Source organism: Pelodiscus sinensis, chromosome 1, assembly GCF_052426305.1.
Source record: "Pelodiscus sinensis isolate ZL-2025 chromosome 1, ASM5242630v1, whole genome shotgun sequence".
In the NCBI taxonomy this organism is placed as follows: Eukaryota; Metazoa; Chordata; order Testudines; family Trionychidae; genus Pelodiscus; species Pelodiscus sinensis.
This window is the reverse complement of record NC_143052.1, coordinates 28,653,440-28,680,786: the sequence shown is the minus strand read 5'-3', so window position 1 is coordinate 28,680,786 and position 27,347 is coordinate 28,653,440. Positions and strand designations below refer to the sequence as shown.

Here is a 27,347-nt window from a genome sequence, read left to right as displayed (position 1 = left end):
CATATAATCCTGTCCTTTGTTTTCAATCTCCTAGTCAGTCTGTTACAATGGATCAAAAACTGGTGAACATTTAAGCATCTTTTGTAGCCACTTGCAAGGGTAATAGTCAAAGGTCATCTAGAGTTCTAAATGAATTAAAAAAAAACGAATACATTTTTCCTTTGGAAATTGTGCTGGTTAGAATTATATATTGGATGTTTTAATATTCTGTTTTTAGTTCTCATTCCAACCAACTTGCCTGCTCCAGTAGTATGACTTACTGATCTCTACATTCTCTGGGTCACATAGGTACAGTATTTGCTGTCTTCCAATCCTCTGGATCAGCACCTGTTCTTAATAAGCGAAAACACATTTTTGTTACATTCTCAGCTACTTTATTCTTAAGCCTCATCAGAACTCTTGGGAGATATTGTATGCGCCTATGAGTTGACTTACTGCTTTTTAAATGTTCATTTTCATTCCAATACTTCCTTTTCTAATCCCTCAGTCTCTCATTTTTATTACTGTACTAGAGTAGGTCCAGTGGAGACATCTATCCATATCGGATGGTGAAGACTTATATTTATATATTTTATTTACTTTTATGTATAAAATAGGTGTTCAGCACTGTCTTTACTTTAACCTATGCTGATCCAGCAGATCCATCAATTCTTTCATAAACTTCTGGTTAGTAATATGCGTAAAGAATTGGTAGGGTTTTTGGGGTTTTTTTTTGGCATTTTTAGCTATTTGCTCTTCTAAATGAATTTTAGCCCTTCTAATTTCCCTCTTCCATATTGTGTGTTGTAATTTTATGCTCCTGTCTATTGGCTTTACTGTGCTACATATCCCCATTTTGAATCATTTCTGTTTGGCTTGAATAAGCTCTCAAGTCTTCCCGTCTGATTGTCTTGATTTCTGGGTTCCCCTTTTCTATCCTATTTGTTAGTGAATGGTCAAGATCAATAGAGTTATAATATGGAGTACATCACTTACGTGATGTTTTATAAGAACCACGTATGGATTTTGTCTTTATTCTCATAGATTTTCTATTAATCATTATTTACAACTCAATGTGAAGATTTTGTTTTAACCTACCTTTTTCCTCAGTATATCTTCATCATATGAAGTTGTCAGAGTAGCTTTAGAGGTCAGAAACTGAAATCACAAATATAGAAAGATTCCAAGTTTTGGAGTCATCTGCATAGTTACAAAAACAGCTATTTGGCTCAGAATATTGTTTTACTACATAACATGCTGTACTGATGTCAGGTTTATCTCCCTCAGCTAAACTCCTATTATATAACTATCTGAGCTATGTTGGTTTAAAGAAAGAACATAATTAAGCAGCATCTCTTCTGGTACATTAGAAAAGCTGTTCAGATTTAGTAAACCAAGAAAATTTGGAATTCTAATATCAAAAATCTCTCTTCCCTTAAGAGACCTAAAGTCCTAACCCATTCTCAGGTTGATATACATTATAAATGCTACTTATCCACAGAGATGCATATTTTGCTTTACCATGTAATATTTTTGTTCATGAAGGGATTCATCAGGCACTCTGTATTTTAAATCTCTGAAGTATTTTCCGCTGTGCACTCAAAACTTAATAAGGTGTGGTAATTATTGGATGAGGAACATCAACACTCATCCAATCTGTGCTGTTTCTTTTTTATTGGTATTGCAGTAGTCCTTTAAAGGCCCAAAATGAGTTTGGGGCTCCATTTATACACATGAGTTTACAGGCTAAATGGACAAGACAGAGGGTGAAAGAAAGCATTATTATTATTATTCAAGACATTCCTGGGGGTGCTCCACAGTAGATGTAGGTGCGTCCCAGTGTCTCAGAGCAGGGCATTGGGGCCACACAATGCTTGTCTCCCTCCCTCCCCCTGCACAGCACGGTCACACATGCGCAACCCCCCTCCCTTGAGTTCCTTTATACCGTCTACAACTTTAGACGGACCTCCGCAGTGCTCCTCGATCCTCATTCGTTCTACAGACAGTTATATTAGTTTATTCCAATTTTTTTCTCCCCAGTAGTTATTAAAAAAGAAAGAGAGAAATCAACAACAAAAAAACCACCGCTTGCTTCAGCTGGCTCCTCTGGCCATTCATTAATATCACTGTGGGATGGGTTCACCCAGCTTCAAATGCTGCACAGATTGCAATGACGCTATGAAGGCCTCAGATGGCCACAATAAATGTGTTAAGTGCCTCAGACACTCCCACTCCCAATGGGACTGTCCACACTGCGCCAAACTGAAGGTGTGCACACAGAGTGACAGAGACCTCAATTTAAAAATGATTCTCACAGACAAGGACAAACACCCTTCCTCAGATCCAGGCTCCAGGCAGAGCGCCAAGGACAAAGGGGATAAACAGCTTAAATTCCCAAATAAACGGGCTACCTCACTTCCTCAAAACCTGTGCTCACTGAAACAGTGCTCAATCGAGAGGCAGTCGACTAATCCTGATAAGCCATGCCTTAGTACTTGTGACAAAGTGGGCCCCTTAGGTGTGGCCTGAGCTCACTATAAACGCACCACACAGGGCGCCCAACCAGAAGCTACAGGCCACACTGTGCCTGCCTCACAAAGCTCGGCATGGAGCACAAACACAGCGGTGCCATAAATGTTTACCACAGCAACGCAACAGCTGATAGGGCAGTCTCATTGCACCCCCCTCCCCTTCTCTGCCCATAACTCCTCACGGTGCATGCTCTGCTTCTGTAGCACCACAGGCGCCATCATCTTTTATAGCAATAGCACCTTCGGCACCTCGCACTCCTACCATCACCTATAGAGATCACAGAGCTCTTGTGATCTCCTCAACCTTTAACTCCCCATCTTTAAGTAATGACAAACCAGCTTATTCACCACGATCTAACTACACAGCATTGCCTACTGCTTTATCAACTGATGGAGATGATGACCTAGGTGGTCTCACCACAGCTATCCCCACGCACAGAGGCATCAGGACAGTCGTTTCACTCTGACGTGCCTGACTTCACCAGAGCAGCCATGGCTCCCTGGACACCATATCCATGGATGCCACCAACAATCCCCCTTCCCCCTCCTCCCACATGTCAGTTTTGGAACCCAGGGCCTCAACACCACAAGAAGAGACCGTACAAGACAAAGCACACTGCAAAAGCACTTTCTCCCTTAACCCTCTCAGTGACCCTGAGAGAGAGGAGCGTGTTTGTGGCTTCATTTGCCTTTGCTGAACAAACAAATCTACATGCCTCTGCCGACAGAAGCATGTAGTTTAGACGTACCCTAAATGCCCTGTAGAAACCTTTCTTGTTATCCTTCACATCCTTAGCCAGTCGCAATTCCATTTGCGCTTTCACCTTCCTGATAACCCCCCGGCATTCTCGAGCTATACCTTTAAACTCCTCCCTGGTCATTTGTCCAAGTTTCCATTTTTTGTAAGCTTCCTTTTTGTGCTTAAGTTCAACAAGAGTTTTCCCTGTAATACAATCCAGTCTCCTACCATGTTTGCCTCTCTTGCTACGCGTCGGGATGTTTTCTTTCTGTACCTTCAATAAGGCTTCTTTAAAATATTGCCAGCTGTCTTGGACTCCTTTCCCATTCATGTTAGCATCCCATGGGATTCTGCCCATCAGATCTCTGAGGGAGTCAAAATCTGCTTTTCTGAAGTCCAAGGTGTGTATTTTACTACTCTCTTTTCTTCCTTTGGTCAGGATCCTGAAATTTACCATCTCATGATCACTGCTTCCCAGGTTGTCACCCAAATCTACTTCCCCTATTAGTTCCTCCCTGTTTGTGAGCAGAAGGTCAAGCTGCGCAAGGCCCCTGGTCGGATCCTTCAGCACTTGTGTCAAGAAGTTATCCCCAACATTCTCCAAAAACGTCCTGGATTGCCTATGTACTGCCGTATTGGTTTCCCAACAGATGTCAGGGTGATTAAAGTCCCCCACGAGAACCAGGGCCTGCGATCTGGCAGCTTCGCTCAGTTGTCCAAAGAAAACCTACCTCATCCACCTGATTTGGTGGCCTATAGCAGACACCAACCACAACATCACTGCTGTAGTTTACTCCTTTAAACTTAACCCATAGACTCTCAACGGGTTTTTCTCCCTCTTTATACTGGAGTTCAGAGCAATCCTAGTGCTCTCTTACATATAGCGCAACTCCTCCTCCTTTTCTCCCCTGCCTGTTCTTCCTGAACAGTCTATACCCTTCCATGACAGCGCTCCAGTCATGTGAGTCATCCCACCAAGTTTCTGTTATCCCAATTAAGTCATATTTCTTGGACTGGGCCAGGGCCTCCAGTTCTTCCTGTTTGTTGCCCAGGCTTCTCGCATTAGTGTACAAACACTTCAGGTAACCAGTTGATTGCCCTATCTTCTCCATTCGAGACAGGCGTCCTCCTTTCTTTCTCCTTCCTCTCTGCATTTCTTCCTGGTATCCGACTTTCCCACTCCCCTCAGGGTTTTGGTCACCTTCCCCCGATGAACCTAGTTTAAAGCCCTCCTTACTAGGTTTGCAAGCCTTCCCGCGAATATGCTCCTTCCTCTCTTCGTTAGGTGGATCCCATCTCTTCCTAACAATCCTTGTGCCCGGAACAGAGTCCCATGGTCGAAGAAATCAAAGCCCTCTCTGCGACACCACCTGCTCAACCACGCATTTACATCTTCAATTCGACAATCCCTGCTCAGTCCTTTCCCTTCAACAGGGAGGATAGAGGAGAACACCACTTGCGCTCCAAATTCTTGGATTAAGATGCATCATAATTATGTCATAATCACATCATAATTATACTGATATAGTAAATATGGAGGGCAGAGTGTCACAGACCCAGTAAAAGATATTACCTCACCTAACTTGTGTCTCTAATAACAATTTAAGAAATGAGAAAGTTTTAAGTGAATTACAATGAAAAATTATTTTAAGATTGGTAGGTGATGGTGTATTAGACTTCAATTATACCTGATTTTTTTAAAAAGAAAACCCACCTTAACTATTTTCTTTGATTTTGCTCAGAACCATATCATTTGCCTTTTTGTGTATACATAAGCTACCAAATAGCAGCCTGCTTTCCAACTAGAATACAACATGCCAACATACTCAGGTATTGTAGGCTAAAATGTCTTTAGTTTCATTCTATTATTTCCTTATTGTTTAGATAATAGAAATACAAGTCTTATCCCTGCCCTTTGTATCAGATTAGCTACCTACATTATGTGCTTGGTATTGCTAGTGAACATACTTAAAATTGCATCATGTTCAGGTAAAACCAATACAAGAACCTAACTATTGCCAAAGTTCACACAGAAAAAAAAATCTTTCGTATCTTTGTTTGTTTTGCTAGCATTCAGCAATATGAAGTTTAGAAATCTTACTGCATAAACATATTCAGTCTGTACTCTCCTTACTCTTTCTGTTTGTGGATTTGCAAGCCTTTTTTTGTAATTCTTTCCAATTCAGTACAATAGCCTTATCCCTGATCTACCAGATTTTTAATTCAATTTGCTGCTGTACTGGCAATGCTATGTTCTGTGCTGGCACGAGGAAACCTAATTTGAAGACCGATTTGTGAGTTCTCATCTGTAGATTAAGGAAATGGCAGTATTATTTATTTAGGACTGAAAAATGTAGTTTGTCTGTGGCAAGTAGCGGGCTTTCTTAGGGATATGCTCAGAACCAGTGTCATTGACATCTGCCAAGTACATGTTTTCTGTATGCAGGCCCGTACGCAGGAATTTCTGTGTGTGCACGTGCGTGTGCTTTTTTATAAATGTGGACCACAATTTTATTAAATATAAAGGAGTTAAAAATAGGCAATGAATGTGCATAAGAGAGGATAATGAAAAAAATTGAGTGGACACAGTGATTGGCAAAATGATTTTTTTATAACATACTAAAAATGTATACAGTAATTAAGGTTTTATAGAAATTACCTTCTGGGACCATGGCGGTCAGTGTAAGCGCTTTGGCCACCTCTTCCTGCTGCTACTGTACCTGCTTGGCAAGGCCAGCACTGGGTGAGTGCAGGTCGAGCTTCCAACCAGCAGGGCTCGGCACAGGTCACTCCTCGCAGGTGGGGGACGCCGTTTCCCGGGCCCTTCTGTGCTGCCAATAGCCCTACCCTCTCATTCCCATTACAACAAATCACTCTCCCATCCCCCTAACATAGTGGTTTTCAAACTTTTTGGCTCGTGGCCCACCTGGCTCAATGCAAATCTTTCCGTGGACCGCCAGTTGCTAATGGAAACTCACTATTAATTACATAATTACACTTAAGTCATTTTGCTAGTGCTGCATATTTAACTAGTAAGAAAGGAAAATTTAATTTCAGTTATTAAATGGCTAAGTGTTTTAACCTTCTCATGTTAGTTTATCAAACTTAATTTTTTTACTTTGTCCAACACAAAAGGGTCCCATGTTTTTTTTTCTTTATTTCTGGGGTGGGGAACTTTTTTTGTGTCGGGGCTCACTGACCTACATAAAAATTAATTGGGGACCACAAAAGTGAGAAGCAAAAACCCCTCACCCCTCCAGAACCCCCAACCCTCATTGATGTGGCTCTCAATTGAGATACTTCGCTCCACTGGTGCTCCAGGTCCACCAGGGAGGGACAGGGAGGACTGAGGTTCAGGGCTTCCTGTAGAATCATAGGGCTGGAATAGACCTTAGGAAATCACTGAGTCTAACCCCCTGCCCAAAGCAGGACCATCCCCAGATTTACTCTTCGGAGGTTCCAGGGTTAGTGAATATTGTAGACACCCACTCCCCCCCGGGGTTGGGACTGGGGGGTTCAGTGTGTGGGACAGGGCTGCCAGCAAAAGGAATGGGATGCAAGGTTGGAATTGGCCCTGCCTAGAGCAGGGGGCTGAACTTGATGACCTTCTGAGGTCTCTTCCAGTTCTATGATTCTAAGATCTGGGCCGGAGGCGGGGAGCAAGACGGAGGGTGCAAGGGCTGGGTGAGAGGTGAGGAGCAGGAGCAGGCTGCGAGTAGTTTGTCTGGCCAGGTGGGAAGGGGCAAGAGCAAGGGAAGGTGCAGTGTGTGGCTAGGCGGGAGGGTGCAGGATCAGGCTTGGGGGTAGGTTGTCTAGTGGGGAGGGTGCAGGAGCTGGCTGGGAGCAGGTGTTGGGAGGGAGGGTGCAGGGGCAGGAGAGGGTGCAGGAACAGGCTGGGAGTTGGTGTCTGCAGGGGGGTGCAGGAGGAGGCTGTGGGTGTGGGGTCTCATCAGATGGGTGCATGAAAGAAGGCTACAAATAAGTTGAGGGAGGCACAGCATAATGTTTTGGAGGGAAGAAAGCATGCATTTTGTGGGAGGAAGATGACAGTGGATCAATATATGGGGATAGGAAATCCACAAAATGAGAGTTTTGTGGATATACAGACAAAAATGGAATTACTTCAAATACTTGTAAAAATAATCTCTGTTATCTGTGATATGTACTGTAAGTACTAGAAATCATCTTTTAGGGTATTTTCCTCATGGCACATGTGTAAACTTGATTTTTTTCCCCCCGTAATTTAGATGTAAAATTTTTAAAGCTGGATTGCCGTATCATATGTAGTATCCATCCGTGCTACAGAGCAAATGGCTGTCTTCAGTTATCACCTGCTTCGGTACTATCAAAGAGAAGGAAACTTTTCACAGTCCAAATGGAAATTTCATAATGTTCTAATCGGGAAGGAAAATGTAAAATTAGGACCTGATGGTGCAATGTTTGCTTTTGTTGCCCTCCTGGGACTCTTTTTTGAAAGTGTTCAAAGGGAACTAGAACAGACAAATAAAAATTCCTGCCCTGTATCTGCTCAGAGGATGAAGATTAGACCTCTGGATGAGTTAGCTATTAAAAAAAATAGAAACGTGGAATTTATTTATTTATTTATTTAAATATTTTTACCCCGCCTTTCTATTTAAAATATTCAAGGTGGCTTACAAGAACAAACAAACAAAAAATACAAATATATATAAAAATTTAAAATATGAGAATTTAAAATATGAGACCTCAGAGGGACATAACCAGCTTAAAACATATAGGCTGTGTCTAGACTGGCAAGTTTTTCCGCAAAAGCAAGTGCTTTTGCGGAAAAACTTGCCAGCTGTCTACACTGGCTGCTTGAATTTCTGCAAGAACACTGACTTCCTACTGTCTGAAATCAGTGCTTCTTGCGGAAATACTATGCTGCTCTCATTCGGGTAAAAGTCCTTTTGTGCAAAGCTTTTGCGCAAAAGGGCCAGTGTAGACAGCTCAGATTTGTTTTGCACAAAAAAGCCCCGATTGTGAAAATGGCAATTGGGGCTTTTTTGAGCGAAAGCGCATCTAGATTGGCCACGGATGCTTTTCCGCAAAAAGTGCTTTTGCGGAAAAGCGTCCATGCCAATCAAGACGCTCTTTTCTGCAAAAGCTTTTAACGAAAAACTTTTCCGTTAAAAGCATTTCCGGAAAATCATGCCAGTCTAGATGTAGCCATAGAGAGGAGGAACACACACATACATACAGACTCAAACATTAATAAAAGCACGAATAAAAAGGGTGGCTTTAGCCTGACGCTGAAACAACACTAGCATTGGCGCCATGTGAATATCCTGAGGAAGAGAATTCCACAGCCTGGGAGCAAAAGCTGAGAATGCCCTGTTCCATGTAGATGTTAGTCTTATCTCCACAAGTGGGGGAACATGAAGCAAAGCCTCCCCAGCTGACCTCAATCCCCGGGTAGGTTCATATGGGAGAAGACGGTCCTTCAGATACCCTGGACCCAACTCAGTTAAGGTTTTATAGGTCATAACTAAAATCTTAAATTGTGCCTGGAAACATACCGGAAGCCAGTGCAGCTGTTGAAGCACTGGCATAATGTGCTCCCTATAACTAGTTGTTAGTTAAAACTCGAGCAGCCGCATTCTGGACCAGTTGAAGTTTCCGAAGGCTCTTTAGAGGCAGCCCTACATAAAGTGCATTACAGTAATCCAGTTGGGATGTAACAAGAGCATGGATCCCTGTGGCCAAGTCATGTTTGTTCAATAAGGGTCGCAGCTGGCGGATCAAACGAAGTTGCCCAAAGGCACTCCTAGCCACTGAAGAAATCTGATTTTCAAATGTTAAAAAAGGGGTCCAGGAGGACTCCCAAGCTGCGTACCTGTTCTTTCAGGGGGAGAGTAACCCCATCTAGAACAGGTGCCATGCCACCTTCACGAACAGATGGCCTCCTGATCCACAGGACCTCAGTCTTATCTGGGTTCAACTTCAGCTTATTTGACTTCATCCAAACCATCACTGCCTCCAGACACCAATTTAGATCAGTCACTACCGCTCCTGGTTCTAATATCACATACCTTATTTGTGTTAGGATTTTTTTTTCAAATGGGGTTTGAAAGAAGGAAAAAGTGTATATAAAATGGTTTTAGTAACATTCATCATATTATTTGTCAAATATAAACATTCTTGTAATATTGAAAAGAGATTTGACCATCCTTCTTTTTGCATTTAAAAATAGATTTTTCTGTCATCTTTGACATACAGGCTCCAAACTAAATAATGATTTTTGCACTTTAATTAAAACACCCACGTATTTGGAAACGTCTTGGTTTACAGAAAAGCTATGAAATGAGTGCAATGAATTTACTGTAATAATGCTCACTTGAATAATTTTTCTTTGATTTTCAGTTTAATGCGATAAATTATCTGAATATAAGCCACATCAAATATCATGTGAAAATGCCAGAAATAACTGTGAGTTTGAAATGTTTCTTTATCATACCTGTCAGAATTTTTAAAATTGTATCTAAATTTTGTTGTTTTTATAGATTATCTTTCACAAGGAATAGACCTCTCTGGAATAGAAGTAATTGAAAATGACCTACTTTTTATTGCAAGGGCTCGACTTGAAGTGGAAAATCAGGCTAAGCGCTTACTTGAGCAAGGGGTGGAGACTCAGGTAAAATACATTTTTTCATATCAAAAGCAAAGATTAATATACAGCTTTGAAGCTATTGTGTTATTTACTATAGGATTGTTAAACTGCGAGACCAAACCTGAAAAGTCTTACTTATCTGAGCAATTGTTACTCACATAAGATTCCCACAGAAGTTAACAAGGGCTAATTGCATGAATAAATTTAAACATTAAAGTAAGATATTGCAGGATAAGAGCCTGAAAACTTAAGCAAAAATTAAACTCCTTTTTTGTGTTAAAAAGATTGTTTTGTTAATTGAAAAAATATTGTACTAGTAGATTTACCCAGTGTTTCCCAGGTCGTCTTTATTCAGGTAACTTTTGTTTTTCTTAATTGAATTAATGGTTCTGGGGTGGGACTGGGGATAAGGAGATTCAGTATACAGGCTTCCGCATGGAGAGAGGATAACCCCAGTCCCCTCTCACTGCACCAGCCTAAGGCCAGGTGAGAAGAACCTCTCCATGGCTGCTGCAGTGGGCACACCTGGGGAGGGGTGCATGTCCCCACGGTAGGATAGGTCCAGATTCGTCTGCCTGAGGAATGGAGCAAACTGTGCCCTTTCCCCTGAATATCCCATATGAATAGAGAGGAGAGCTGCAGCCTGCCCTGCCCTCCCTAAAGGGTGCCTGGGGAGTGGGAGGCTCGGGGCTGAGGCAGTCCAGGACTGGGGAGGGATGTGTGGCTCCTACCAGCCTGCTCCTTTCCCCTGCATCATGATTCTGTCCCTTTTCTGTATGGTTTTATGCATCTCTGTATGAATTGGTAGAGGGGAAGCATCAGTTCCCCTCCCCCCACACACACAACAAAAGCCTAATCTGCTTTAAGGCAGTGGTCATCAACCAGCAAATCAGGATCTACTGGAAGATCTTGGAGCCTCTGACAGATGATCCTGACAGGCCAGGAAGCTATCAAACGCTGGCACTTCAGTTGCCCCTATACTGACTGTCATGCTGTTCTTGCCCTCTGCCTTGGAGCTGCCCCCCTGGGAGTCTCCTTCTTGCTGTGCAGGTTGTGGGAGGGAGAAAAGGGGAGGTGCTGATTTCAGGATGTCCTTCCTCCCCCCACTCCTGTACCATATCTCCACACAAAGAGAAGGTGATGGCGGGAGCTTGGCAATGCAAATCTCTGTCACTCGCACACATTGTGTGTGTGTCTCTTGTCATTCTCACAAACACAAACTGTCCTTCACTCTCATCTCCTGACTCAACACACACGTGGGGGGTTGTTGTTACTTCTTGTACGGCTTGCAAAGTGGGTTATTTTTGGGTTTTGACTGGTCTGTGCATTTCATAATTTTCATTTCTCTTGTGCTTACATTTTAATTCTTTTAAGTAGTGAGTTCTAAAATACCTAACCTGTCATGGCTGGAGTCATTATCCCTGTGGTAATTGCTGCTCCGGAAAGTGGCTGGCATGTCCCTGCAGCTTCTGAGAGAGGTAGAGCAGGGGGTCTCAATATGCTGTCCTTGCCTGCAGACACCACTCCTGAAGCTCCCATTGATCAATAACAGGGAACTGTGCAGTAGAAGCTGTGGGCTCGGTACGTGTAGATGAGGGGCAGCACATAGCACCAAGGAGCCATTTGTGTATGTGCCAGCTGCCTTCAGGAGTGGTGCAGGACCAGGGCAGGAGTAAGCCTGCCTTAACTCCACTGCTCCACCGGCTGGAAGCCATCTCAGTTAAACAGTGCCCAGCCAGAGCCTACTTCTTGAATCCCTGTCCCAGTCCTGAACCCCTTCTTGCACCCAACCTCCTGCCCCACACGTGAGTCCCCATGTACCCAAACTCCTTCCCAGAGCTTGCACCCTGAACCCCCTCCTGGACCTCAATCCCCCACCCTGGCTAAACCTAGAGCCCCTCCCACACTCCAAACCCCTTGACCCAGTGTTTCTCAGACTGTGGGACCAACTCACAGCTGGATTTTTTTTTTTTTTTTGCATTTGTGTCTCCCCAGCATCTCCAGACAGTCCGGGCTCCGTCCGGTCAGTTTTCCCCTTCCGCATCTGGCGGGGGAGTGAGGAGCGCCGCAGAATCTAGTGGGGGAAGGGGATGGCAGGAGGGGGCAGTTGCCAAGTGCCACTCTAGGAGGGTGCTGGGCTGGGTGGGAGCGGAGCACGCACTGCTTTGGCCCACCTGACCAGTAGAGACCCACAGCTGGCCACCTGATGCTTCCCCTGCAAGTTGCCAGTTGATGCAGCGGGGCCCGTGGCAGAAGCAGACAGTTTAAAAGTAAGATTCTTCTTCCGTGCCTGGATCTGCGGGGCGGGGGAGAGGGGGGAGATTTGATTGGAGTGGGGCTCCAGATGCTGAGGATGCCTGCATGGGGGGTGAGGTGGGGGGAGAGTGCGCTGGGATGGAGGAGGTGCTGGGGGGCCTGGATCTGACACATGAGGGAGTGCACTGGGATGGAGGGGCACTAGGGGGGTCTGGGTCTGATGCAGGGGGAGTGCACTGGGATAGGGAGTGCTAAGGGGTCTGTCTCAGGGGGTTTGGTGAGGGGTGGGGAGTGTCACACAAATTCAATTAGCATTTTAGGGGGTTGCGGTATCAAAGTTTGAGAACCCCTGCTTTAGCCCAAGAGCAGAGCCTGCACCCCAACCCCCTTCCCCAGCCCGGTGAAAGTAAGTGAGGATGGGGGAGGAAGGGAAATGGAGTGAGCAGGGTGAGGTCTCCAAGAGTGGATGGAGCAGGGGCGGGGCCTCAGAAAAGGAGTGGGAAGGAAGTGGGGCAAGGGTATTTGGGTTAGAGGTAGATTTTACATTCCACTTAAACTGAAAAAGTGATCTTGTGGTTAAAAAGATTGGAGACCACTGCTTTATGGTATGATAAGAGGTAAGAGGAAACCATATACCAAATTTGGTGGTCCTATCTCTTAAAATTTAGGACAGGGGTGGAGAACCTTTTTTGGTTGGGGGCCACTTATTAAAGATTTAATTTTGAAATTAATAACTATTCATCTGAAGAAGTGGGATGTGCCCACAAAAGTTCTTGATATCATCTACATGTTTTGCTAGTCTTTAGGGTGCTGAAAGATTATTTGTTGTGTGTTAAGTTTTTCCATTTAGGAGGAGTTCTTGAACAGACTCAGACAGGCTGTTTCAAATATATAGTAGATTTATATTTAAGATTGAGCATTATACATTTGAAAAATGTATTTTCTGAGAATTGCAAGAAATGTGCTATTCAGCTGTGCTTTGGTATAATGAGCTGATTCCATAGATTTCCTATTAAAACTTTAAAAGACATTTTAAACACTGACATAAAAATCTACGTTAAGGAGTATCAGAATGAATGTGCATAATTATATTCAATTATACTAAATCTGATTATCTGCAGTCTAAACAGCCTGAAAAACTTATTTAATTATTTATAATATCATCTATCCTTTCTTCTGCATTTTTCTATTTTCCTGTCTTAGAATTTTAAAAATAGATTTATACTCTTATAATGAATATAATCTTTTATTTTATTTTTAAGACCCTTTAATTACTGTAAGTGGAAGGTTGGTCTATAGTAAGGTCTGTCAAGTTGGGATTCTATAGGAAACAAAGCTGGAGGACAGACAGACACACAGTATTTAGAAAAACCATTTGCGTGCTTTTTTCCCACTAAATTGATCACTCTTCCATGTTTTTAAAAAAGGAAAACAATTATAAATAAAAACACCAAAATAGTACAAATGTTCCCAACATTTTCAGAATTGAAGACTTGGTTTAAGCTTAATTGCTTGGAAGATATAACTTGGAGAAATTCTACTGAAAGTTAATGGAAAAAATGACCCACCTCCTCAAATAAGAGACCATAAATTACATGGAATACTCCTTTACCATGTTTGTTTGTGCTAGATAATGGAATACCAATAAAAAGTCAGTCCGTCTCATACTTATACTTACACTGAGCATTCTTGCCTATAGTTTTTTGATGTAGACTCAGTGACAAAATGAGAACAGATGTATAGAATTAAACAGGAGGTTGCACCTTTCATGAAGTTTTAACACAGGGAAGGAGTGCTACCTGCTCATCACCCATGCTCTCCTATACCAGGCATAAGTGACGAGGAGTCCTGTGGCACCTTATAGACTAACAGATTTATTGGAGCATAAGCTTTCGCGGGCAAAGACCCACTTCATCAGATCTTTTCCCATGAAAGCTTATGCTCCAATAAATCTGTTTGTCTGTAAGGTGCCACAAGACTCGTCGTCGGTTTTGCAGATTCAAACTAACACGGCTACCCCCCTGATACTTTATACCAGGCATGTAATTGTTTCCAGTGTGGGGGTTGCAGTGTGGGGGCTTCTTACCACATAATCTATTAACCAGTTTCAAGGTTACGGGGCTTGTCCCCATATATAACCAACTAGATTTACCAAGCGTCCCTCAGGTTCTTCACTGAAATAGCTTTGTTTTTCTTCATTTAAATCGTTGCTCTCGGGTGGGGCTGCAGATGAAGAATTCAGCTTCCCCGGAGAGAGAGGACAACCTCAGTCCTCTCTCACTGCAGCAACTTGGTGCCAGGTGAGAAGTGCCTGTCAATAGCCAAGGGAGGGAAGCATATACCCCAGCTGGGGGACAGAAAGACACAGAAACTGACCAACTCTCTGAAATGTATAGTAGATAGCTGTCCCTTTCTCTCCCCTTGCTACCCACTGGCCTAGTGAGGTTATAGCTATTTAAGTTCCCATCTCTGGTCCCTTGCTGTCCCCCCTGTGATCATTCTGCAGGATAACTGTCCCTCCTTCCATACTCCTCTTTTTCTGTTTTATGAGAAACAGTTGTATTCCAGGCACATCCTATTGTCCTGGCACAACCAAATCCTTACCATGCTTCAAGTTATGATAAAATAAGCTCCATACCAAATTTGGTGATTCTAGTTCTTACCATTTAGGAGGAATTCTTGAACAAATGGACTCAAAGACAGACACACATTTCTAAAATATGTAGCAAGAAGAGAAGGCAACATGGCTCTTCATAGCCTACCCTGAAAGATTCATGTCTCTTTTAGTCCTTTAAGAACTCTGGCTTCTTCTTCGAGTGGCCCCGTGGGTGCTCCACTCTAGGTGTCGGGTCCCGTCCTGGCGCCGCAGCTCGGAGACTTTTCATAGCCGTGCTCCCGCCGGCTCACGCATGCGTGATTCACCAGGATAGCGTTCGCGCCTTTGATCAGCCGCGCGCGAGCCGGCAACCGTCAGTTCCTCTCAACCGCCTCAGGTCGCGGTCGGAGCTCCCTGATCTCTTATCTAGTCATGTTTAGATAATTGTCTACCTGTAAATAGTTAGAGTTCTTAGGGTTAGCTGTGTTCCTGTTTGCTTTACCTGTTCCCTTGTTTAAAAAAAAAAAAAAAAAAAGAAAGTAGTTCTTAAAACTGTTTTTACTCTGAAGCGCTGCGGCTAAGCGCGAAGCTGTGAAATTGACTAACTGCAGCGCGTTAAACAAGCTTCAATCTTTCCATAACTTGACTCAAAATGCCAGGATCAACTGGGTTCAAGAAATGTTCGATCTGCCGAGAAGCCATGCCAACGGCTGACGGCCATGATAGTTGTATTAGGTGCCTGGGAGACACTCATGTCCCCGACAAGTGCACCCATTGCCGCAAACTGACTTCGAGAGCCCGGAGGGAGCGGGAGATGAAACTCCGTATGTTCATGTTCGGCAAGGCATTGCAGCCTGATCCTACCCCTCCAGCAGCCACAAAAATCTCCCAGCACAAGCGGAGAGTGGCTTCTCCGGGACCGACTGACTCACAAGCGGCAAAGCCGCCCCGGGCGCGATCCCTCCCTGTGGCAGCTTCAACCCCGGCAGCGGCATCTAAAGTGACCCCCGGGGGGTCCACACGACTCCCGGGGAACGGCACAAAGGAGCCCTCATCGTCTAGAGCCAGAGCGGCTTCAGCACCAACACCGGGAGCGGAGCCGCAATTGAAGAGCAAGCCGGCAGCGGCTTCAGTTTCCCGCGCCTTGAAACTGACAAGCGCGCCGGCACCGCAACTGACCAGCGTCCCGGCACCGGCTTCAGCGGCTTCAACGGCGCCCGGGGGATCGGCGCCTGTCTCCCCTGTCCCGGCGGTGACGTCGGCACCGTCTTCCCCAGCACCGAGACCTGAGGCAGAACACGCTAATGTCTCAGGCTCGGCACCTTTGTCAACTCCGGCACCGGGCGTCCTGCTGGCACCGGCGTTAGATCAGCAGCAGCTGGCCTCTCCGGCACCGTCCCGACCTCAATCAGTGACTGGTTCCCCTATACCTCGGGGTACAGATCAGACTCCAACACATAGGAAGTCATTATCAAAGACCCATCACAGACACAGGTCTTTTTCCCCACCTGCTTCACCAAGAGGGCGGAGTCGCTATCACGACTATTTTTCCCCCACTCGGATGATGTACAGTCGGCATGGTTATAGGGATGCGGTGTATTTGGATGCACATCGATCCCGTTCACGATCCCGATCGCCCTCCCGTCTCTCGAGATACGGATCGGGGAGGAGCTCCCCCTGCCGCGTTTATTATATCCAGCATGATAGCGCACATTCTTCCCGATACCCCTCTCCGTCACGCTCTGAACGTTGCTGTGACCGATATCATAGATCGTATGACGAACACCTCTACCGTCATCGTTCACCTTTATCACATAGAGGGTCTTCTCACATCTGCCAATCACCGTTAACGGGCTACTCACACCACAAATCACAATCACTACACTCACCTTCTCCAGCCAAAAGCTCAACAATTCAATTAGACCAATCCGAACCAGAGGAGGGTCAACTATCAGAAACGGAGGACCCTAAACCGGAAACTTCCCCGGCGGACTGCCCATCGTCTTCCCCGGATGAAGCAATTTGCCCAGCTGAAATCTCCCCACCGGACGATCTGAAACATTTCCAGGATCTCTTCAAGCGAGTGGCAGACACACAAGACATCCAATTAGCAGATGTGCCTGTTAAGAGACATCGCCTTCTCAAGAATATACGCCCTCAACAACGTGCGAAAGTAGCGCTACCAATCGATGAGGCGATTATGGAAGTAGCGGACGACATATGGCAAACCCCAACATCAATTGCACCTACAAGTAAAAAGGCTGATAGAAAATATTTTGTTCCAGCGAAGGGGTTGGACTTTTTGTTTAATCACCCCCAACCCAATTCACTAGTAGTGGATGCAGCGCAACGTAGGAGTAAGGCGCCACAGTACAGAAATCCCCTTTCAGACAAGGACAATAAAAAATTGGATATATTTGGGAGGAAAGTGTACTCGTCAGCTACACTCTTACTTCGCATTGCGAATTACTCAGCCCACCTATCAAACCATAATTTTGATAATTACTCCAAATTAGCGGATTTATTGCACCATCTCCCAGACACCAAGAAGCCACTCCTGAAAGTGATAGTGCAGGAAGGGTACACATCGTGTAGCGCTGCGCTCCAGATCGCTATGGATGTGGCTGACACAGCAGCTCGGGCCGCTGCTACTGGTATAGCCATGAGGAGATCATCTTGGCTTTTGTCTGCAGGGGCACCGAAGGAGTGGCAGAGCAAGGTTGAGGATTTGCCCTTTGACAAACTTAAACTTTTTGCGGCAAACAACGATGAGGTCCTCCATTCGGGAAAAGACTCACGCACCACTTTACGTACACTGGGGATGTATACACCTTCCTTCAAACGGAGGCGTTATTTCCCATACCAACGGAGGTATGACTTCAATTTCCCTAGACAACAATCACGGCCCTTCGACAACCAGCGTCCTAGACAGCGCCCCCAGCGCAAGCGTCCACAACAGAACCGTTCGGGCAATCAACAGTCTACTAAGCAACAGATTTGACTTGCTTGTCGAGGATACAAACCAATCTTCCATAGTCAATGCGGAAATTCACCATCTTTTTCACCATCGTTTACGCTCTTTTTACCACCATTGGTCTACGATCACCACAGACAGATGGGTGCTAGAGGTAGTTCAATCCGGCCTCTCCATCCCTTTTCTCTCTATTCCCCCTACCACTCCCCCCTCCCCGTCCCTCTTCAGGGACCCCTCTCATGAGAATCTATTGGAGCAAGAAGTTCAACGTTTGCTCAACATCGGGGCGATAGAGAGAGTTCCCAAGCAGTTTTGGGGGAAAGGCTTTTACTCCCGTTATTTCCTCACACCAAAGAAGTCGGGAGGATGGAGGCCCATCCTGGACCTTCGAAGACTAAACCGGCACCTTCGAAAGCAGCGTTTCAAGATGGTAGCTTTATCGACCATTCTGCCGTCGTTGAACGAAAAAGATTGGTTTGCAGTCCTCGACTTGCAAGACGCTTATTTCCACGTAGAGATTCACGTGGCACACAGACGCTTCCTTCGGTTCCAACTGGGGAGCGAACATTACCAGTACAGGGTTCTTCCATTCGGCCTGGCATGTGCCCCCAGGGTCTTCACCAAGATGCTAGCAGTGGTCGCGGCCCACCTACGCAGGTTAGGGGTGACGATATTTCCCTACTTGGACGATTGCCTTCTAAAAGGCACGACCTACACGGAAACGTGTCATATGGTTCGGACAGTGTCCGACGAGTTTGCTACCCTGGGTCTTCTCATAAATTTGAAGAAGTCAACACTAGTTCCATCCCAAAATCTCATGTTCATAGGTGCACGCCTCGATTCAACCACGGCTCGCGCGTATTTACCGATGGAACGTTTTACAATTATCAAGGAATTGGTGCACACGGTGGTCCACGCTCCAACGATTCCCACACGTGTCTGTTTACAACTGTTGGGGCATATGGCGGCTGCCACCATCGTCGTGCCCAACGCAAGGTTACGTTTTCGTTGCCTCCAACACTGGTTAGCCACGGTCTACATCCCGTTGAAACACGGTATCCACAGACCTCTAGTGGTGCCGCAGTATGTCCGGGAATCCCTCCAGTGGTGGGTCAACCTGACCAATCTCCTCATGGGCGTTCCATTTCATCGTCCCCAACCTACTATACAAATAACGACAGATGCCTCCCTCATAGGCTGGGGAGCCCACATGGGCAATCTCACGGTCCAGGGACGGTGGTCGACAAGAGAAATGCTTTTGCACATCAATGTGCTAGAATTGAGAGCGGTGCGACACGCGTGCAGGCATTTTCAGTCACGCATTCGAAATACAACCACAAGGATTTTAACAGACAACATGGCGACTATGTTTTATATAAACAAGCAAGGAGGGGCGCGATCCCGTTCTCTTTGCACGGAGAGCATCCGTTTATGGAATTGGTGTATTACCAACAACACTGTTCTAACAGCTTCCTACCTGCCGGGTACCGACAATGTAGTAGCGGATTCTCTCAGCAGGCGCTTTCCACACGACCACGAGTGGGAGATTCACTCGGACATACTGAATCGCATCTTCGGTCGGTGGGGATTTCCAGCGATAGACCTGTTTGCGACAGAACTCAATTCGAAATGTCCCAATTATTGTTCAAGAGCCGGGATAGGACGCCATTCGCTGGGGGACGCCTTCCTGCTCCATTGGGGGACGTCGTTACTGTATGCTTTCCCACCAGTAGTGTTAATTCCCAGAGTTCTCGAAAAGATCAACGTAGACAAAGCTCGGGTAATTCTTCTCGCGCCAGCATGGGCTCGCCAGCCTTGGTTCTCAACGCTTCACCAGATGTCAGTGAGAGTGCCATATCCTCTACCTTCCCTTCCGAATCTGTTGACCCAGGACAACGGATTCCTCAGTCACCCGCGACCGGAGGTCCTACACCTCACTGCGTGGATGCTGACTGGTTTGCCGATTCCGAGCAATCCTGCTCCCAACGAGTCAAACAAGTGTTGATGCATAGCCGGAAACAATCTACTCGTATTGCTTACACAGCTAAGTGGGCAAAGTTCCAAACCTGGTGTGCAGACAATAAAGTGGACTCGCGTTCTGCACCTTTACCTTGTGTACTGGACTATCTCTTGCAACTTCATGACAACGGTTTGACAATTGCATCGCTACGGGTGCATCTGGCAGCAATTAATGCATTCCATCATAGGGTTGGCGATAGTTCGTTGTTTGCTCACCCCACTACGAAGAGATTTCTGAAGGGGCTCTTGAATCTCCATCCCCCGCGGAGACCTCCCCCCCCCGCATGGAATCTGGACCTGGTCCTACAAACTTTGACTCGTCCCCCTTTCGAGCCCTTAGCAACAGTAACACTACACTTACTTACGCTCAAACTGGTTTTTCTCCTAGCCCTCACCTCAGCTCGCAGAGTGAGTGAGATAGCAGCCTTCATGGCTTCTCCGCTATACACAGTTTTCTCGAAAGAATCAGTAACCTTGAGGACCCACCCAGCTTTTATTCCGAAGGTGTCTTCTGAATTCCACATAAATGAACCGGTGGTCTTACCGTGCTTCTTTCCAAAACCTCATACCTCAACTCAAGCAGCGCACTTACATACTCTAGACGTGAGAAGGGCATTGGCGTTCTACATCGACAGAACACGGGGCTTTAGGAAAACAGACCGTCTGTTGGTTGCGATAGCGGGCCACTCAAAAGGACAGCCTTTAACTTCTCAGCGCATTTCTAAGCTCATAGTCTTATGTATATCGATGTGTCATTCGCTGCGAGGGAAGCCTCTCCCCTCTCGCCCTAAAGCTCATTCAACTAGGGCAGTGGCTGCCACTACGGCCTTCCTCAGTGGAGTGTCATTTCGCGACATTTGTAGAGCAGCAACATGGTCTTCATATGAAACTTTTATAAAACATTACGCTATAGTAGAACACTTTGCTTCAGATTTCTCCGTGGCTACAGCAGTACTAAACCGTGCTGATAGTCTTGGTTCCGGAGCGCTGTGATTCTGCTCTATGTACTGCTCTGAAGTCACCTAGAGTGGAGCACCCACGGGGCCACTCGAAGAAGAAAGAGAAGTTACTCACCCTGTGAAGTAACGATTGTTCTTCGAGATGTGCCCCGTGGGTGCTCCATGACCCGCCCTTCCTCCCCGCTCCGGGAAAATTTCTCTTCTTGTTGTCTCTTTCAGATGAGCGGATGAGAGGAACAGACGGTTGCCGGCTCGCGCGCGGCTGATCAAAGGCGCGAACGCTATCCTGGTGAATCACACATGCGCGAGCCGGCGGGAGCACGGCTATGAAAAGTCTCCGAGCTGCGGCGCCGGGACGGGACCCGACACCTAGAGTGGAGCACCCACGGGGCACATCTCGAAGAACAATCGTTACTTCACAGGGTGAGTAACTTCTCTTTTCATCAGTATATCTTTCCTAATGTGTATTACACTAAAGCAAAATCCTATTGAAGACAATGCTAAGAGGAAGTAGGCAGTAATTTTTTTATTGAAAATGTAGCAAAAAGATCTTAAAGAGTGTTTACGCCTATCAGTGTGGGTTCTTTTTACATGTTGGATTTGACCTTGTCTGACCATTTTTTATTCATATTCACAAATAAATCCCAGGAAAATTAATCTCACCTCATTTGAAGAATTGAGAGTTTTATTAAACATTTCCGTCTGTATCAAGATAATCAAGAGATTATTAAAGAAGATTTCTTTTGTACTTTAGTGAATGACCTGATTCCAATCAAACTGGGGACTGTTTGGAAGAATTTTGTTTGTGCTTAATTGTATCAGAAGAAAAAGAAAGATGAAATTCTCATGATGAAATGTTGCTTGGTTTGCTTCACCCATTTCTTGATGAAGAGAATAATTTGATTTGGAAGATGATGTGCTTCCATCCATTGTCCTGAGAAATACAAAATTACAGAAATGGACAACAGATACAGGCAGTCCCCGGGTTATGTACAAGATAGGGATTATAGGTTTGTTCTTAAGTGGAATCTGTATGTAAGTCGGAACTGGCGTCCAGATTCAGCCGCTGCTGAAACTGACCGCCAGTTCTGACTTACATACAGAATCAACTTAAGAACCCCAGGCGTCCCCAAGTCAGCTGCTGCCGAAACTGATCAGCAGCTGATTCCAGGAAGCCTGGGGCAGACCAACTCTGCCTGGGGCTTCCTGTAGTCAGCGCTGGTCAGTTTCAGCAGCGGCTGACTTGGAGACGCCTGGGGCGGTGCTGCTGGGTTGGTCCAGTAGCGCCGCTCCTCAGCGCTACTGGACCAACCCAGCAGCACCCCAGCTGCTCTGTCCCAGGCGTCCTGATTCAGCCGCTGCTGAAACTGACCAGCAGCGGCTGAATCAGGACGCCTGAGGCAGAGCAGCTGGGGTGCTGCCGGGTTGGTCCAGTAGTGCCCAGAGCGGCGCTGCGGGACCAACCGGCAGCGCCCCAGCTGCTCTGCCACAGGTGTCTGGAGAAAAGCCTATTCTGCTGGGCTGCTCCGCTGCCGGCTTCCCCGAGGCTTTGCCTCGCTGCCCGAGCCCCCCCGTGGCTTTGCTCCACATCTTCCTGGTCTGCAGACCAGGGAGACGCGGAGAAAGCCCCAGAGTACACGGGCGGCAGGACCGCAAGGTCCCGCAGTCCGTGTCCTCCGGGGGAGCCCCTTTCGTAACTGCGGATGCGACATAAGTCGGATCCACGTAAGTCGGGGACTGCCTGTACTATGTGTTCCATTATAGATGTATGTATTCATGTGACAAATATGGTTACTTTCATACTTTTCAAGCCTGGATATTGGCCATAAGAGATTTGGGGTTCTCCTACTACTTTTATTTTGTGTTTTGTGTAAGAAGTCATGAAGTAGCCCAACTTTTTATTGGATCCCTGTTGAGCAGGTATGCCTCTGGGTTGCTGGGGATAGTGTTTTTGTAGTTGCTTATATGATAAGTTTGGAATAATTTGGGTATGTACATTTACGTTCTGTATTTGTAGTTTGTGGTTTTATGTCCTGAATTTTTCTTCAAATAATACACACACTAGATTATATTCCTACTACATTAAACAGATGTTTTGTCTTAGCAACTTTCATGATTCATGTTTGTGAGTGTTAAGTTTTATAGCCCTTTGTATTTTCAGATAGTTGATTTTGAATGTTATTCAGGACCAGGTGGCAAGTACTGAATGTATCTTTAACATACTGTGTTAAAATATCTAGTTGTATTTGAGGAAAGAATTATGAAAATCTTTACAGAAGTTATTTACAAGGAGTATTTCCTGAACAGTTTATTTCAATGTATTTTTAGACTCTTGAGGGAGAAGGGAATTTACTTCTAAGGTTTTAAAAATTTAGTTAGGTGAGATGTATAATGAGGTCTGCTTCTTTACAATTGTATGTAATGTTGGGCTTGAAACTTAAAGAACATAAATCACAAGGCGAAGAAAAAATGATGTAATATGTCTAACACTTTATCTTACATATGCTAAAGCTTATTCAGACTGAAGCAAAGAAAGCAAAACATTTTGAATTTTACACAACAAAAATGAAAAATATAATTCAACTCTTTGAACATTTGTGAAAACACAAACAGGAAGTGATCAGATGTTTTGATACAGGTGGAGTCTGTATGAGCTGTTATTTCTCAGGATCTTAATAAAAATCTATAGAATCTGAAGATTAGTGGGAGGATAAAACTGAGTGTTTAAAATAGAAATCTCTAGATTTTTTTTATCTTTTTGAAAGGAACACAGTTGTGGTTGGTAAGGCCAAAATTTGACCTTCTGTGGTTTTATGTACATGCTTGCGAAGTCCATGCATCTCCTTTTAAGTCAAATACCCAGTTCTCTTTTTAAATACAAAACAATCAAGGTTTTTATAGCTTAATAGATTCCCAGGCCAGAAGGGACCATTGTAATGATCTAGTCTAACTTCCTGTGTAACACAGGCCAGAGAACTTCTCCAAAATAATTCCTAGAACAGATCATTAGGGAAAAATCCAATCTCAATTTAAAAATGATCAGTGATAGAGAATCCACCATAACCTTTCGTAAATTGTTTCTCTGATTAGTTTCTCTCACTGTTAAAAACGTACACTTTATTTCCAGTCTAACTTTGTCTACCCTTACATTTCAGCTCTTAGATCATGTCATACCTTTTTTTCCCCTAGGTTGAAGACCCTATTAAAAATATTTTTTGTTCTTCGTGTAGTGTCCCTGTGGGTGCTCCGTCCTCATGCTGGCAACCGGAGGTTTTCTAGCACTGTCCACTGCGCACGCGCCATGGTGTCCCCTCGTGCCATTGGTGTCCATTAGGTGTGCGTGCAGTGTGGCTCCCTCAGTTCCTTCTCTACCGACCTTAGCAGCAGATGGAGCTTCTTTCCTTCCCACTATTCTACAGAGGGAAAAAAAGGTTAATTCCCCTTAGTTTCCTCACATTTCCAAGTTTTAAGCCCCCCCCATCCAATCCTACCCCTCCAAAAATAAATATATATATATTTCTGTTGACCAGCCACTTTTCATCGCGCCTAATGCCAGGGTCTCCCAGCTTCAAGAGGCGTGAATCTTGCCGGGATGACGGGATGTCTCTGACGGGCATTCTGCGTGTATAAAGTGCCTTGGAGAATTGCACCAAACACAAAAGTGCCCTCACTGCTCCAAATTGACGGCCATAACACACCACGACCACGCTACCAGACTACACACCTTCCTCTATGAAAGGTCTCTCCAGCCATCTTCAGAGGACACAACAGCTGCCTCAAAATCACCATCCGAGCCGAAAGCTATGGACAGATTACGTCCCTCTACTTTTTCTGGGAAGTCTGTCTCAGAAACATGTCTATCTTCAGCCCGATCCTTACCTTCAGCATCGATTGTCCTGAGGGTCATCACCATGGACAGGCCCAGCAGATCGGGCACAGCACCGCCCAAGATGCCAGCACCACATAAGAGTGCGCATTCGGAGCCCAAACTAAAACAAGCGGCACCGATGGCACTGTCTGTCCAACACAAATGCTGCTCGGCACCGGCGTGGCACCTAAGAGACCCCGTGCCAATATGCTGCCTCTGGACCAATCAGCACTGTCTACTCCCACTTCAGAGAGCAATACAAAAACCTCAGTACTGTCCCAGGAGCATCGACAGCATGATTGGTGCACTCTTGCAGGTCGCCGAATGTGTCTCGTTCCCGGAGTGAAGCCAGCACTGAGCCACACAGCCGTTTTTCTTCCCAGCACTCCAGCCAGGCACACAGAGCCCTATCCTGGGATACTGGGCCTGCTACCTATGCATCATTATACATATCCACCACCCTCTTACCGGGTACAATGGCTGTCATGGGAGTTACGTGCTCATGTGGAGAGTCATCACATTGCACCTTCCAGAACATCCAGGGAACCAGCTTGTTCTCCTCAACCCTCTGCTTCAATGACAATGCTTATGTCCCCGGTCCAGACTGAGATGGAGGATGCTTTGTTGGTGGGCGAAGAGAGGACCTCTGTCCATAATTTGTCATCCTCACCAGATGAGGCAGTAATTTCCACCACCTGCCATCGACGGCCGACTCGAAGTTCCAAGAAATTTTTAAAAGGGTAGCTTTGGCTCAGGAGTGAGACTTGCAGGAAGTTCAAGAAAAGCAGTATCGTCTCTTGCAAACCTTGCAACCTCTTACCTCCTCCAGAATTGCCCTCCCCATGAACGAGGCTATTATGGACAACATCTGGCAGACCCCGGCATCCCTCACTCCAACCAATAAGAGAGCAGTTTGAAAATATTTCATCACACCAAAGGGAATGGATTTTCTTGTTACTCACCCTCCACCAAACTCCCTGGTAGTCGATTCTGTTAGACACAGAACCAAACAGCCAAACATTAGATCAATGCCATACAAGTACCACAAAAAAATGTACATTTTGGGCCACAAAGTATGTTCCTCAGCCACTCTGCTTCTCAGAGCAGTGAATTACACCATCATGTTAACAGATTATGATTACTCTAATTATTCCAAAATCCAAACACTGACACAATACTTACCCGAACATAAGAGTCCTATTCTCTTCAACATTATGCGGGAGGGCCATACAGTTTCTCACATGGCACTACAGTCCGCAATGCATGTGGTAGCCACAGCTGCACGCATCACTAACTCAGCAATTGTGATGTGGAGAATATCTTGCCTCCAAGCATCGAGTATACCTAGGGATTTTCAGCAGAAAGTCGAAGACCTACAATTTGATAAGACCAATCTCTTTCTGCAAAAACCGACGAAGTACTTCACTCGACGAAGGACTCTTGAACCACCCTCCAGACTCTGGGGATAAACATGCCCCTATTTAAGAGAGCCAGATATAACAATTATCAAAGACCCAGAGAGCCATACAGATAGCAACCAAGATATTATGTCAGACAAAAGCAAAGACCCCAGCGACGAAGGCTTCAACCCCAGCAACAACATCCAAACAGCAAATTTGAAGGTTTGATCAGGGGCCAGAAAGACACACACCTTGTGATTACACCATCAGCCAACCATTCACAATTGAATCACTGCCTCTGCCCTTTCTTTCAATAATGGGCTCAAATAACATTGGACAAATAGATCCTAGAGCTCATCCACCATGGTTACTCCATCCCTTTCATTTCTCTTCCTCCTCCCCACCCATCCTACCCATCCCTCTTCAGGAACCTCTTTCACGAGACCCTCCTCGAGTAAGAGGTGCTTTACCTCTTCCGCTTAGGCGCCATAAAACTGGTACCAACAGAGTTCCATGGCCGAGGGTTCTCCTCAACTGATTTTCTGACACAGAAAAAGAATGGAGGGTGGAAGCCCATTCTAGATTTACAGAAGCTCAACAAATACATCGCTTACCAATGATTCAAGATGATGACCCTAGCATTGGATCAAGGAGACTGGCTTTCAGTTCTCAACCTTGTGTATTTCCACATAACAATCCATCCCATCCACAGATGTTTTCTATGATTCACAGTTGGCCGTCACCATTACCAATACTGAGTGCTCCCGTTTGGCCTATCAACAGCTCCCAGAGTGTTTTCCAAAACTCTAGGGCTACATCTAGACTGGCATGATTTTCCAGAAATGCTTTTAACGGAAAAGTTTTCTGTTAAAAGCATTTTTGGAAAAGAGCGTCTAGATTTGCACGCCGATTTTCCGCAAAAGCACTTTTTGCGGAAAAGTGTCCGTGGCCAATCTAGACGCACTTTTCCGCAAAAAAGCCCCGATCGCCATTTTCGCGATCAAGGCTTTTTTGCGGAAAAGAAATCTCTGCTGTCTATACTGGCCCTTTTGCGCAAAAGTCTTTCGGAAAAAGACTTTTGCCCGAACGGGAGCAGCATAGTATTTCCACAAAAAGCACTGATTTCTTACAGTAGGAAGTCAGTGCTTTTGCGGAAATTCAAGCGGCCAGTGTAGACAGCTGGCAAGTTTTTCCGTAAAAGCGGCTGATTTTCCAGAAAAACTGGCCAGTCTAGACACAGCCTAGCTATTGTAGTGGCATGCCTACGTCCTCAGGAGTCATAATATTTCCATATTTAGACGATTGTCTCATAAAAGGCACATCCCTCCTACAGACAAAACACACGACCAAGACTACCACAAACCTTTTGCTCTGCCTCAGTTCCCGTATGAACTACAA

The 27,347-nt window shown here is 45.4% G+C and overlaps 2 protein-coding genes and 1 long non-coding RNA gene across 4 annotated transcripts in view; 2 read left to right on the top strand and 1 right to left on the bottom strand.

Moving 5' to 3' along the window:
• Positions 1-27,347, top strand: part of COG5 (component of oligomeric golgi complex 5) — a 347,964-nt gene that overhangs the window by 147,603 nt on the left and 173,014 nt on the right. For both annotated transcript variants that reach the window (XM_006120390.5, XM_075927034.2), the window contains one exon: positions 9,771-9,901. In XM_006120390.5, coding sequence (XP_006120452.1) covers positions 9,771-9,901 — 131 coding nt within the window. The remainder of the gene's footprint in view (positions 1-9,770; positions 9,902-27,347) is intronic.
• LOC142829129 (uncharacterized) lies at positions 198-25,866 on the bottom strand. The gene is made up of 4 exons (XR_012903443.2): positions 25,732-25,866; positions 23,856-24,094; positions 1,078-1,137; positions 198-332 (listed from the first exon to the last, which is right to left on the bottom strand). It is a non-coding gene; the product is annotated as an uncharacterized LOC142829129 (long non-coding RNA).
• Positions 15,114-17,730, top strand: LOC149525546 (uncharacterized). Its single transcript, XM_089778588.1, has one exon. The coding sequence runs from the start codon at positions 15,382-15,384 to the stop codon at positions 17,728-17,730; it is 2,349 nt and encodes a 782-aa protein (XP_089634714.1). The 5' UTR covers positions 15,114-15,381.

Bases quoted from the DNA above. Each gene is read 5' to 3' on its own strand.
- LOC149525546 (XM_089778588.1), top strand. From the start codon at position 15,382: ATGCCAGGATCAACTGGGTTCAAGAAATGTTCGATCTGCCGAGAAGCC.